The sequence below is a fragment of the Macrobrachium rosenbergii genome, chromosome 55 (genome assembly GCF_040412425.1).
Source record: "Macrobrachium rosenbergii isolate ZJJX-2024 chromosome 55, ASM4041242v1, whole genome shotgun sequence".
NCBI lineage: Eukaryota > Metazoa > Arthropoda > Malacostraca > Decapoda > Palaemonidae > Macrobrachium > Macrobrachium rosenbergii.
Window position 1 is genome coordinate 53,722,143 of NC_089795.1, and position 15,131 is coordinate 53,737,273.

The following is a 15,131-nucleotide window of genomic DNA, read 5'->3' on the forward strand; positions in this document are numbered from 1 at the left end:
TCAAAATTATGCAGCCAAAAGTTAATGGGAACGAAAAAATCGCCATGTCCAGATCAACAAAGTTTATACAATTCCTTCTCATGGAAGCCTCCTACTCTTACTGACAGAAATTTTAACAAAAACAGCTTTTGACCTTCATGTGCATTTCTTGAAATGTTAGCCATACCAACCCACTTTTAACAAAATTAGCTTTTGACCTTCATGAGCATTTCTTGAAATGCAAGTCATATCAACCCAAAAATGCAAAATTTTGAATCTTAGGTAGATGCACTTGCATATCATTCCCTTAAGGTGTATGTTCTGAAAAATTACATATATATATATATATATATATATATGTGTGTGTGTGTGTGTGTATATTATGTATCTATATATATATATATGTATATAGGTATATATATGTATACATATAAATATATACATATATATATACATATATATATATATATATATATATATATATATATATATATATATATATATACATATTATTATATACTGTATTTACAGTCGACCCCCACCTATTCATGGTTCAGGATTCAAAGCTTCACCAATCTACTGTGATTTTTAAGCATATATATATATATATATATATATATATATATATATATATATATATATATATATATATATGAATGTCTTTTCCTGTAATACTACAGTGTAATATGAATATAAGAAGGCCCATAAAAACTATTTAAACGTTGAAACCATATATTTCGGCACTAGCTTCTGTGCCCTGTTCACTGGTAGAATATGGACAGGTGGAAAGTTACAATGGTATATATACAAAAACATAAAGCGAATAAAATATAATAAAAGGTCCCACTCACACCAGACAAATAGATTTCAACAACAAAATAAAGCTTCCGTAGGATGAAAACATCAAAAGGCCTCCGAGCAACTCAGGTCTAACAATCCTTTCATTTTCCATTATCCCAAATCCATCGAGTTAAACTCGTTAACGTATACTTAAATAACAAAAGGGAAGAAGCCGGAGTTTACAAGATACCGTGTAGTAATTGTCAGGACATCTACGTGGCGAGACAGGTAGATCGCTCTGCAAAGAATAACAGAGCACAAAAGATCAGTACGTTACGCTCGGAGAGTTCGGAATTTTCCTACATATCAGAAATACAGGGCATGTCATTAACTGGACTGGGGCGGAGTTGGTTTTCAAAAGTAGCTGTCCGTACAAAGAAGGATGCTGGAATCTGCTATCATCAATCAAACCAACAATATGAACCTGTCAGGAGGACATTGGAAATCGGATGACATCGACACCTTAATCCTCAAACCCCTCATGAAGAAGATGACCAGGAAACGCGACCGCCAGACCCATCGCCAAATGGGGAGCTAATGAGGCCAAAAACCACTAGGGAATTTGGCCATTCTCCTCCTTAAGAAACGCCACCTCCATAACATCGGAGGCCTAGGGCCACACCTTTATGTTTTTGTATATATACCATTGTAACTTTCCACCTGTCCATATTCTACCAGTGAACAGGGCACAGAAGCTAGTGCCCAAAATATATGGTTTCAACGTTTAAATAGTGTTTTATGGGCCTTCTTATATTCATATATATATATATATATATATATATATATATATATATATATATATATATATATATATATATATATATATATATATATATATATATATATATATATATATATATATATATATATATATATATATATATATATATACAGGCAGTCCTCGGTTATCAGCGGGGTTCCATTCTGGGGTGTGATGATTACGAAAATCGCCACTAACCAAAAATCGCGATTTCCGGCACTTTTGGCAATTTTCGGCTTATCTGCACCAAAAGCGCCGATTTTCGGTTATCAGTGCCTCTGTTAGGTATGTATCGGTGCCAATACCCAATTATCGGCGCCAATAAGTGGAAATCGGCAATTTTCGCCACCGAAAATTGCCGATTTTCGTCACTAGACAAGCGCCATAAAAACCGATCGCCATTAACCGGCCTGCCATTAACTGAGGACTGCCTGTATGTATATATATATATATATATATATATATATATATATATATATATATATATATATATATATATATATATGTATATATATATATATATATATATATATAAATGTATATAAATATAGTATATATATATATATATATATATATATATATATATATATATATATATATATATATATATATATATATATATATATATATATATATATATATATATATATATATATATATACATATATATATATATATATATATATATATATATATATATATATATATATATAAACAGTCCTCGGTTATTGGCAGGGGTTCCGTTCTGGGGTGTGATAACCGAAAATGGCCACTAGCCGAAAATCGGCGATTTCTGGCACTTTTTTGGGCTTATCAGTGCCGAAAAGCGCTGATTTTCGGTTATCAACGCTTCTGTTAGGTATGTATTGGTGCCAATACCCAATTATCGGCGCCGATAAGTGGAAATCGGTGATTTTCGGTGCCGAAAATTGCCGATTTTCGTCGCTAGACAAGCACCGTAAAACCGGATCGCCATTAACTGAGCCTACTGTTAACTGGGGACTGCCTGTATATATATATATATATATATATATATATATATATATATATATATATATATATATATATATATATATATATATATATATATATATTAATATTATATATGTATATTCCAAAAGTAAAGTGCATTTGATGTCACATGGTAGCCATGGCTTAATATCTGAGAATGAAAGTAACACCTCGACTTAAGGGATCTCAACTTAATGGATTTCTGTACTTTCCAGTACATTACTATCATTATTTTTGGATATGCTACCCTTTTAGATGTGCCACATATTAAAACTGATCTCTTAAACTGAATGTTAAGTGGAACTGCTGTTAGCAGTATGATTTCTACAAAAATATTCAAATGCAGGCTATAATATATGGTCTTTGTTGCTCAACACACTTTGTTACTTACTGGAAAGCCAGATGAAAGATGAGAAATAATGACCACTTAATCATGCATTATGCAAGGCTTTACTCTTTACATGCAAGTCTAAAGTATTGCAGATTCTTATATAGTAATGTTAATACAACACACCTGAACAATTATTTTGACAGACAACAGTATCAACGCTGATAAGGGGCAAGTCCAATAATTCTGATGATGCTGAATTTATTTGGTGCCGCAGTAATGTCACAACCTCTGGTCCTCTCACAACATTTTTCCCAGCATAAGCCAAGAAAGTCAAACGCACATGACCTGGAAATGAAAATATATGAGAAATGCAATATATTTAACTAAATTTCAAAATGTAAATTTTTACAATAAGAGTTATTATTTGGACACTTACCTACTGAAAAGAAAACTATAGCTTTGCACCAGCAGGTGTGGTTGGCATTTAGAATGAAGAAGACTACTTGGTAGACCCAAATGACTGTCTAGTACCCCTGATCTTGACCAGGTGTGTTTTGAACATTTTAGTTCTCATCAGGATTTTTTTGATAATCCACTAAGTTGTGGGGAGACTGGTAGGGTTGTACTTTAAGAGTAGGTAAGCATTCAAATAATAAATTTTATCAAGAAAATGTATATTATTTGGGACGAATCTTATTTATTGCTAAAAATAGCTGATTCTCACACTGAGAGGAGGATGTTGGGTTAGTGTAACTAGACACGATCCATTCAGCCAAGTGAACTAGCACTTTCTTACATGAAACCTAAAACAGTCTTACTTAATCTGGGAATAGTACTGCCATCATAAGGTGGATCCCTCCCAAGGAATGGTCCCTTTCTCCTCTTACAAATTTTCTGATTTGTCAACGAGGCATTTACACAATTCTTTGGAAGCCCCTTCCTACTTTTTCTTACTGTACCAGTGGCAGTAGTCTTCATTTTGTAAAGGTCCTGGAATAGCTGGGAAGAGGTAAAATAATTATCAAGGTCTACACAGTGACCCTGATATAAAAATTTTTGGTCAGTCCATTTCATCAAGCGCATCACTAAATTATGAGTTAAACCCTCACCACTCCTATTTTCCTGCCTGACCCCTTATACACCTCAAAGGCATAAGTATAACCAGTGTTGGTATCACAAAGGCACCATAGCTTGACACCAAACCCTGCATGCCTTTTTTGCGGCATGTACTGTCGAAGATCAGGTGTGCAACCTCTAAAGCCCACAATACTCTCATCTACTGCAATATTTTGTGAGGGATGAAAATGTCTTTTGAAGACGTAAAAAATGATCAATCGCTGGCTTCATCTTATAAAGAGGATCATAATCTGGATTCATGGCTGGCATTCCATCATTGTTTGCAAAGTGCAAAATTTCAAGACAAGTTTGAACGTGTCTTGGGCACAATGTTCCCAAAACGAAGTTTGAGAGATTGGTTTATGGCAAGTGTCCAAGTAATCATTCATCTCCAGCAATCTTACAATGCCATATTCAGAGCTATGGCAATAAAAGCTTTTATTTCTCTAATGTTAGTGTGTCCACCTTTAATCCAGTTATGAACGTCTGCTCATGGATAGCACTGCAAATACTATCTCTTATTTGATACAAATGCTTCACTGTACCTAATGATTTCATTCACTTGTGTCTGCAGGAAAGAATCAGGAAAAAATAAGCTGAAATAAGCAACTGGGGGGGCATCGACATGTGGAAAATGTATAGGTCCTGGGGTGGCACTAAATGGCACTGGAATAGGGCCAGCATCCTCACCAAAGAGGCACACCCACACACCACCTGATGCACATGTATCAGTTTCACTTTCGGAAGATGATCCATCATCCTCGTCACTGTCGCTTTCTGTTTCACTAGCGGTATCCTCACAATCTGAAACTTCCTCATCACTTGTTTCATAAATGAAATGTCAGTAAATTCACTAAAGTTTTCGTTTGAAACTGTAGGAGACGCCATAACTTTCAACCTAAAATAAATAAGGTAATTCAACATTTTGCAGCTACAGGTAATTCACTGATACAATATGCATTTACACACAACTTACAACTCCTATTATCTGCATTTTCTCTCTATTACGTCTTTATCCAACATCAACATGTAATAATCATGAAAAATAAGAATTATGATAAAGATTATCTCTCAAAACCAAGATGCCAACCATGATACCTCAACTTTCATTCTAAAAAAAAATCTAAATTTTGCTATGAATTCAATTACACGATATAGTTTTCCATTGCTGGTAATTCTTATTATCCCTTAAACCTTATATTATTATTCTGTCATGTCTTTATCCCATGTCAATCTCTAATAATTACAAAATAAAGATACAGATAATAATTATCGGGAGCCGGTCACGCAACACTCAAAACCAACACCAAGACTAAAGTTTTCCCGGGAATTCCTGCTTTTTTCCACCTCATAAACTTATCAACCAATTAACCCTTAAACGCCTATTGGACGTTTTAAACGTCGTCAAAAATTGTCTGTTGAATGCCGAGTGGACGTTGCAAACGTCGACTGAAAATGCTTTTTTTAAATATTCGTGGAAAAATAATTATAGGCCTAGTTTGTGGAAGATTTCAAATCACGCGCCTTGGCAGATGCTGGGAGTTCACAGATCCAGGTGTTGTGTTGTTTTTGAGCATCACCCAGACGCACATGCACGAATTCCCTCCTACTCACGCCAGATAGCATCAGTGTCGGACCTTGCGGGAGCGATATTTTGACGCAGACATGTTTTGCAGAACTTTGGCGAGTGTTTGCGTATTCGTGCTGCAACAGGACGTTTGTAGATATGTCACAAAGGCGTCAGGACCGTGAAAGGTGCATACTGCCTGTCGGAAGTGAGCGTGTGAGGCGAGTTTTAGACTGGGATGCTGGAGAAGGACCCAGCAACCAAAGTGAATTTTAACATTCGGTCAACTTTGACTCGACCGAAATGATCGAAAAACGCATCCGTAAGCCATAATTATTACATTCGAGTAACAATCAATCATTTACCTTCATTTTGGCACAATTGGAAAGTCTCTAGCACAATATTTAGAATTTTGGTGAATTTTTGAAAAAAAAAAATTTCCTTTGCTCCGCGCGCGTGAACTCCGCTGAAAATCCTGTCATTTCTTGCATCAGCTTGCCATAATTTTTTCATTGTTTCATATTATTCGTTACACAAAGTGTTATACATCAAAATGTGCGCAATTTCATGTAGAATACAACAAAAAATATATCATTCCTTTAGCTCTTCACAGTTTTTTAATATTTACATCGAAATCACGATAACTGACAAAATTTTAACATTCGTCAACTTTGATTCGACCAAATGATCGAAAAAACGCATCCGTAAGCCATAATTATTACATTGAGTAACAATCAATCATTTACCTTCATTTTGCATCAAACGGAAAGTCTCTAGCACATTATTTAGATTTTTGGTGAATTTTTGAAAAAAAAAAAATTTTCCTTTGCTCCGCGCGCGCGTACTCCGCTGAAAATCCTGTCATTTCTTGCGTCAGCTTGCTGTAATTTTTTCGCCATTTCATATTATTCGTTACATAAAGTGTTATACATCAAAATGTGCGCAATTTCATGTAGAATACAACAAAAAATATGTCATTCCTTTAGCTCTTCACAGTTTTTTAATATTTTCACCGAAATCACGATAACTGACAAAATTTTAACATTCGGTCAACTTTGATTCGACCGAAATGATCGAAAAACGCATCCGTAAGCCATAATTATTACATTCGAGTAACAATCAATCATTTACCTTCATTTTGCATCAAACGGAAAGTCTCTAGCACATTATTTAGATTTTTGGTGAATTTTTGAAAAAAAAATTTTCCTTCGCTCGGCACGCGCGTACTCCGCTGAAAATCCTGTCATTTCTTGCGTCAGCTTGCCGTAATTTTTTCGCCGTTTCATATTATTTGTTACATAAAGTGTTATACATCAAAATGTGTGAAATTTCATGTAGAATACAACAAAAAATATGTCATTCCTTTAGCTCTTCACAGTTTTTTAATATTTTCGCCGAAATCACAATAACTGACAAAATTTTAACATTCGGTCAATTTTGACTCGACCGAAATGATCGAAAAACGCATCCGTAAGCCATAATTATTACATTCGAGTAACAATCAATCATTTACCTTCATTTTGCATCAAACGGAAAGTCTCTAGCACATTATTTAGATTTTTGGCGAATTTTTGAAAAAAATTTTCCTTAAACCGACGCCGTACTCCGCTGAAAATCCTGTCATTTCTTGCGTCAGCTTGCCGTAATTTTTTCGCCGTTTCATATTATTCGTTACATAAAGTGTTATACATCAAAATGTGCGAAATTTCATGTAGAATACAACAAAAAATATGTCATTCCTTTAGCTCTTCACAGTTTTTTAATATTTTCGGCGAAATCACGATAACCGACAAAATTTTAACATTGTCAATTTTGACTCGACCGAAATGATCGAAAAACGCATCCGTAAGCCATAATTATTACATTCGAGTAACAATCAATCATTTACCTTCATTTTGCAACAAACGGAAAGTCTCTAGCACAATATGAAGATTTCTGGTGAATTTAAAAAAAAAATTTTCCTTAAGCTCCGGCGCTCATGACTCCGCTGAAAATCCTGTCATTTCTTGCGTCAGCTTGCCGTAATTTTTTCGCCGTTTCATATTATTCGTTACATAAAGTGTTATACATCAAAATGTGCGCAATTTCATGTAGAATACAACAAAAAATATATCATTCCTTTAGCTCTTCACAGTTTTTTTATATTTACATCGAAATAACGATAAATAGAAAAAATCAACCTTTGGTCAACTTTAACTCAATTGAAATGGTTCGAAAATGCAATTGTAAGCTAAAAAACTTACAGCCTAGTAATATTCAATCAATTTCCTTCATTTTGGCACAATTGGAAAGTCTCTAGCACAATATTTTGATTTTTGGTGAATTTTTGAAAAAAACTTTTTTACGTCCGCGCGTTACGAATTCATGCATCATTTTGTGATAATATTTTCTCTGTGTTGCTTTAATCGTTTTACAATCTGTTATATACCAAAATCATCGCAATTTAGTGTACAATACAATTAAAAAAAATTAACTCATTAGCTTCAACCGTTTTCCTTACAGCGCGATTTGTATACAATTATATACGAGTTTTTTTTTTTCGCTGTCATATATTCCAATATTTATATATGATAATGATATTTTTTTTTATTTCTGATGGTTGCATACTAAACTTCAGGCAATGAGAAAAAAAGGAGCCAAAAATGAACTCTTAATCTTGAAAACTAAGCACGCTGTGATTTTTTGAAAAAACTTTTTTTCCGCTTCGGCGCTACCTCTCGGAGGCCGCCGGCATACGGGAGACGTTTTTGAAAATAGGGCTTCGGCGTTAAAGGGTTAAGTAAAGGGATTATGATGATGTCATTGTGATGTAATATCATTTAGCCAATTACACTGAAGTACTGATATGTCATCAGAGAGTAAGCTACTGCCACAGAAAACCTGTCTTTGAAAGTATTGGTGCATGGGGTTTCAATCAGTCGACTAAGGTGGCTCAGTGTCGGGAGCTAGAAAACCAGAAAACTGGCTCTTCTACTTTTGGTGGTTAAGGATGCAAGAGGCCTTGCTCTTACTGAACCCTGAAAAGGCCCATGAGTGGGCTTGAATGAGGAGGAAGAGACCTGAGAGAAAATTGGATGAATCTTGGAACTTGGACCACGAGTAGGCATAGGCACAAGCCTCTTCATGGCTAACTTCCACAACTGCTTCAGTAGTTCATGGTTCTCTTAAGCAGAAACATCCTACCTACCTAGCCACCTTAAAGAAGGATGGATTAAGGAAGCACTCAAACCATGAGTTGAAAACTGCAGCTAGCTTGAGAGAGCAGTATTTTCAAAGCGAGATAAGATCACAATTGCTCTCTCCTCTTGATCTTAGCATGGTTAAATGCATGTGACATCTCTCCAGAAGCATAAAAGATGGCTTTAACAAGTTTTTAACAAGGCAAGTAAAAAACTCCAAGGACTACTTCAAAATTCTAATCCACTTCTGGCATTTCTACGACTAAATGTCTTTAAGCACTTCCAAAGACTGAACATGAAACTTTAAAGCTTTTATAATTGTTTAACAGCTGAACACATGGATGAAAAAACTTCAAACAACTTCAAGTTTTAGTGTGTGTAAAATAATATATGATAATTTTATTTCTAAATACTTAAATTATTTCTGAAGCACAAACAGTAAAAAAAAAAAACTTATAAACACGCACCTGAATAAGGTAAGCCTGTCAGAGAAATCAGGTGAATATCCACAGCACTATCAGAAGTGTGCAGAAACAGCTGAAGTTTCTGCAGTAAAGTTGATAACTGTGTATAACTTAATTTTCCTATGTCACCACGAACCAAGAGCTCAACTTCATCCAGATGATGAATGCCTGAAAAAACAAGATTGACTGCCATATACACATATTTCAACTGCACTTTTTTGAAATTAAATTACCACTACATTTACATTAAATATATATATATATATATATATATATATATATATATATATATATATATATATATATATATATATATATATATTATATATATATATATATATATATATATATATATATATATATATATATATATATATATATATAGATATACTGTAGATATATAGATACAGATATAGATATAGATATAATATATATATATATATATATATATATATATATATATATATATATATATATATATATATATATATATATATATATATATATATATATATCATATACAGATATATATAATATATATATACAGATATATACTGTATATATAGATATATATATAGATATAGATATATATATATACATTATATATATATATATATATATATATATATATATATATATATATATATATATATATATATATATATATATATATATATATATATATATATATATATATATATATATATATATATAAATTTAATGTAAATGTAGTGTTAATTTAATTGCAGGGAAGATTAATCAAGAAAATCATGGCGAATCACGAAAAATAAAAAAAATGGAGAGGATGAAGGGACTAATCCTTCAAACCATTGTATTAAAAAAAAAAAACAGAAAAACTCAGAAAAAAAAGCAAACACACAAGTTCAACTTAGCAGTCTGGAGAAGAGAAAAATTCACTAATGTTGTCTGGTGAGTATTAACCCCCACCACCCTATTTAACCACCTTGTTATCAAGTTTAACAACTGATTCTGGCTGGTGCTAAAGAATAATCCTATATCAAAGATGATGGTTTGTATTTCACAGGAAAAAGTCATTTAAAGGTCACAGGATCCTCTTCCAGATTTTTGAGATGTGAAGGAGAAATTTTCTACCTTTTCTGAGATAACAATTTGAGCTAATATTTCCTGCAACACGTACTCAAAAGATTGATCATGCACCTGAGATGGGACCTTCCTCTTGTCTTGAAAAGTTTAACAAGAGCACTTCATCAACATTAGAAAAGTCCTTTTCTTGACTGTACGCTCAAGACGGTCTTGCCCTCAGCAGTTACACCTTTGAGGCGTGTCAGTGAGCTTCATGATACATGGTTTATTTTTCTTGAAATTTTCGTTTACGCTTCTTGAAATTTTCACTTACACTTCACTTGGTATCTCTGTCAACTCTTCCACAGACTTTTACTAGGTCCATGCACACCACATTCAGCCTTTCCCTGAAACTTCTCAAGCAACTGCTTTCAAATAAACATTTGGTCCACACATCCTCTTCCCGCTTAAACTTACACTATTTTTCCCATCAATTTATGTCTTACTTTCCAACTGTATTTAGTATTGTTGTTACCTCTTTCAGTTCACAAAGAAACCATTATTCTTGTCATCTACTCCTTTGCAACCTTTCTGTTATCAAGACATCACTTACCCTGGTGAATAACTTAATCCTCTTGACCTGAAAAAATTAACAAGAGCACCACATGAATATTAGAAAAGGCCTCTTTTCTTGACTTTACATTCCAGATGGTCTTGCCCTTAGTAGTTACACCTCTGTGGCATGTCAGTGAACTTCATGCCTTACATACATTAACCTGTACCCAATTTTCATGATAAAAGCTTTATTCTTCTTGAAATTTTATTTTACATTTCAATTTGCATCTCTGTCAGTGCTTCCACAGACTTTTACTAGGTCCATGCAAGCTACATTCAGCTTTTCCCTATTACTCTGAAACTTCTCAAGCAACTGCTTTCAAATAAACATTTGGTCCACACATCCTCTTCCTGCTTAAACTTACACTAGTTTTCCCATCAATTTATGTCTTACTTCATAAAAATCTTGCTATATACATTTCCAATTGTACTTAGTACGTGATGTTGTTACCTCTTTCACTTTACACAGAAACCACCATTCCTATTATCTATTCCTTTGCAACCTTTCTATTATCAAGACATCGCTTACCCAGGTAACCAATTTAATCATACCTTCACCAAAAGCTGCATCCCTTTAAATGCAAACTTTGTCTTTCATCTGCCATTCTACAATAGTCTCTTCTACAAGCATTCTCAGATTTACAATAATCTCTTCTACTCTTGCATTATTCAGATCTACATCACTACAGTATACTGTAAATTCAAGAACTCCTCAAAACACAAACACAAAGTTACATTCTCTATGGTCAAGAACCCTATATTTGCATATTTTTTAATATATTTACTTGACAACCTTTTTTTTTCAGAAATTTCCCTTAATTAAAGCTTGCTTTCTCACTAGAGTACAGGGCCTGATGTACTCATAAATGTTCACTATATTTTGCCAAATTTTCAATAAGTGTGTCTTTGACTACACAAGTCATCCAAATTTACTGCAACACCTGATAATCATTTGTTTTCTATTCCTTAACCAAACCCACTTTCCATATACCTATAATGTCAGGTACCCTATTCAAGAATTTTGCTTACTGTCCCTCATGGTCTGTAACTCATACCTAATATTCATCCTCCTTTTCTGCTATTTTCAATACTGTATTTTGTTACCAGACTCACTTGTCTTCATTATATATTTACAATCTTAACTGAATAAATGACTGACAGTTTGATTTTTGCAACTTGACATCACAAACCACAACAACTATTATCATCAATGCTGATTATTTGTACACAAAATTAAAACAACTGTAAACCTTTTAATAAATATTCATTTGAGCATTATAAATACTAATAAGCCTTAAAAATGTATATACTGTAAAAAGTAAAAAATCTGAATTAAAAGTAAAAACTTTGGAAAGAACTTGTTATAATCCAATTTTCCTCACAAGACAGGTACTGAGAAAAGAAACATTCTCACGCTCCATTCAAAAATAGTGGTTGTTACAGTTTTAGATTAAGCCATTAAGCTGTAGCAGACACTTGTTTTTAAGACACCATGCCACAAAATGTTTGGGTTGACTACACCATATGAACCCAAGCTGCACAGGTATTACATGTGTATGGCTAACTCTCTGGCATTTATAAAGGTCAATTCCCACCTTCCAGCATTTTCTGGGTACCACAAATCACCCTGATGTGATTTTCTGACTTCATTATTTTTGCTTTAATATTTAAGAATATGTCAGTAAATGGTAAAGAAAGCTTTCTTTACATGCTGTTTGATGAAATGCCTGCATGTTACCAACATATAACAACATCTATGCCCTGGCACTTTAGCCAGAGAATTCAGTAAATTGCTAAAATTTACAAAATTTCTAACCATGAGTTATTTAATTTTCAGCAACACACACATACTTTCTTATTGCTTACTTATGAAGTCGTCCCAAAGGCAGCTAAGCACACTCATATTCCCGGAGGAGAATGGATGAAGAAAGCTCAGGGGCTGAAGATTTAAACTTCACTGAAGGAAAACAATCCACCCCTGCTAATATGAGAATATACTGTGTAACTTTTTTTGAGGCAGTCTTGTGTGGTCATTACTCACAACAATGACTGAAGAGTGAACTGAGTATACATCAAGGTCTCAGCAGACATATAGTACCAAACCACCATCATTTGAAGCATACTATTATCTGGTGGTGTAACAATTATCCTTTTGGGCATGAGATGTTAAAAGAGTTACACACCACAATCACCTACAGTGCAGTTCAAATGGAGGAGATTTAAAATATCATTGTCAAGTGTCTCTCCCCTTTTAACTATCAGTCCATACAGCTGAATACAATTATGAAAAAATCTAAGCCATTAGAGGACGAGTAAAGACTGAATGTATAGCAAATAAAATGGTAGGAAGCTTTCATTCATTTTGAGCTGCTTTCTTGATTATTCCTTATTTCTATATTTGAAAAGGAACTTTTAAGAGAATCATTATGTACTACTTGATGTGGTAGTCTTATCTCTGGAAGATCTCTACCCTGATTTTCTAAATTCAAAAATAGAATATCAGTCTTACCATTAACCAGTAGCATGAAAATAGAAATATATATATACAGTATATATATATATATATATATATATATATATATATATATATATATATATATATATATATATATATATATATATATATATATATATATATATATATATATATATATATATATATATATATATATATAATATATATATATATATATATAAAAATGCCAAAAACTTACTTTCTTTGACAATTATAGAGACTGTGTCAGAACTTGAAGCACCCTGGTCATCCCAAACAGTGAGTTTCCACACATATACACCAGCTACAACATCTGTGAACTAAATGTAAAGGTAATTTTAGAAAAATATGCTAAATACACAAGTAAATTAATGTGGCAGAATGATAAATACATGTAAATTAATATACCACACATATACAAGCCAACAATTATTAAGGCAGTAGTAACTTAATAAGTGTTGATAAAGTATGAAAGTAGGGTGTGTTCTGGAAAGTTTTACAAGATAATACAGGCGGTCCCGGTTTACTGACGGGGTTCCGTTCTTCGCGCGCGTCGTAACCGAAAATCGTCGTGGCCGGAACATCGTCGAAAATCGTCAAAAATCATAAGAAAACCTTACTTTTAATGCTCTGGGTGCATTGAAAACGATGTAAACTGCATTATTATTGAGTTTTACATCAAAAACCTTCAAATTATGATTATTCTGCCATTTTGGGGCAGTATTTCTTCGATCGGATGCACGACTGCGTCGTAACCCCGAACATGCGTCGTAAGCCAGGAAATAATTTCTGATGAATATATTTGAAAAGCGTCAGAACCTCGAACGCCAAGTAAGCGGAACCGTCGTAAACCGGGGACTGCCTGTATATATTTCTCAAAACCATATTTTGCTCTTTTACCAGTCAATCTATAAGCAAGAACATATCTACAAATGTAAACAAAAAAACATAATATACATACAAAAGCAAAAGTGAAGGCCCAAGTTTCTTATTATTTCATTCAAACCCCACTTATTTTATAAAAACAAAAAGGCAATTTCACTGTGGAACACATCTACCCATTATTTGCGGAAAATTCGCCCATTCGCAGTATTTTTCACTGAGAAATATTCACTAATAACTATATTTTCATATAATTTTCATGAATACTTGCACTTTTTGTGATAAAACTATTAAAATACTTGGGTACTGAATAAGCATTTTTACAGGGGTTTTCTTGTGTTTAAACTATCAAAATGGGCAATTCTAAGTGTTTTGAGAGGGGTTTTCAGTATTTGCGGATTTTAGCTATTCGTCGGGGAGTGCGGTACGCATCCCCCGCGAATACGGGGGGTTCACTGTAGTCTGTGAAAAAGTATTATCCTACTACTTATATCAAATAAACTATAATTGTTGAAACCATAAGAAATATCTGTCTCATAACTCGTATTTTCATTTATATTATGAAGCATTTATGGATGTCCATACAGTTTCACTCAGCAGCAAAGCTCTTCATTATGCAAGACATTTTTGTGATAAATGATTACTTTTCAAATAAGTGAAAGACCCTACTAGGTTACTTTAAGTGACATAAAAATAAATCCCTATCAATACAGTTGTATAATGAACTCATTTTGTTACGTTTATTTATTTTAGAAATGAACAACTCCTTAGGTTAGTGTGTATATATATATATATATATATATATATATATATATATATATATATATATATATATATATATATATATAT

At 33.2% G+C, this 15,131-nt stretch overlaps 1 protein-coding gene across 1 annotated transcript in view; it reads right to left on the reverse strand.

Annotated features, from left to right (window-relative positions):
• Nucleotides 1-15,131, reverse strand: part of LOC136835268 (dyslexia-associated protein KIAA0319-like protein) — a 93,374-nt gene that overhangs the window by 13,701 nt on the left and 64,542 nt on the right. The window contains 3 exon segments of the mRNA XM_067098548.1: nucleotides 3,105-3,266; nucleotides 9,251-9,415; nucleotides 13,621-13,720. Of these exon segments, the coding sequence (XP_066954649.1) occupies nucleotides 3,105-3,266; nucleotides 9,251-9,415; nucleotides 13,621-13,720 (427 nt within the window).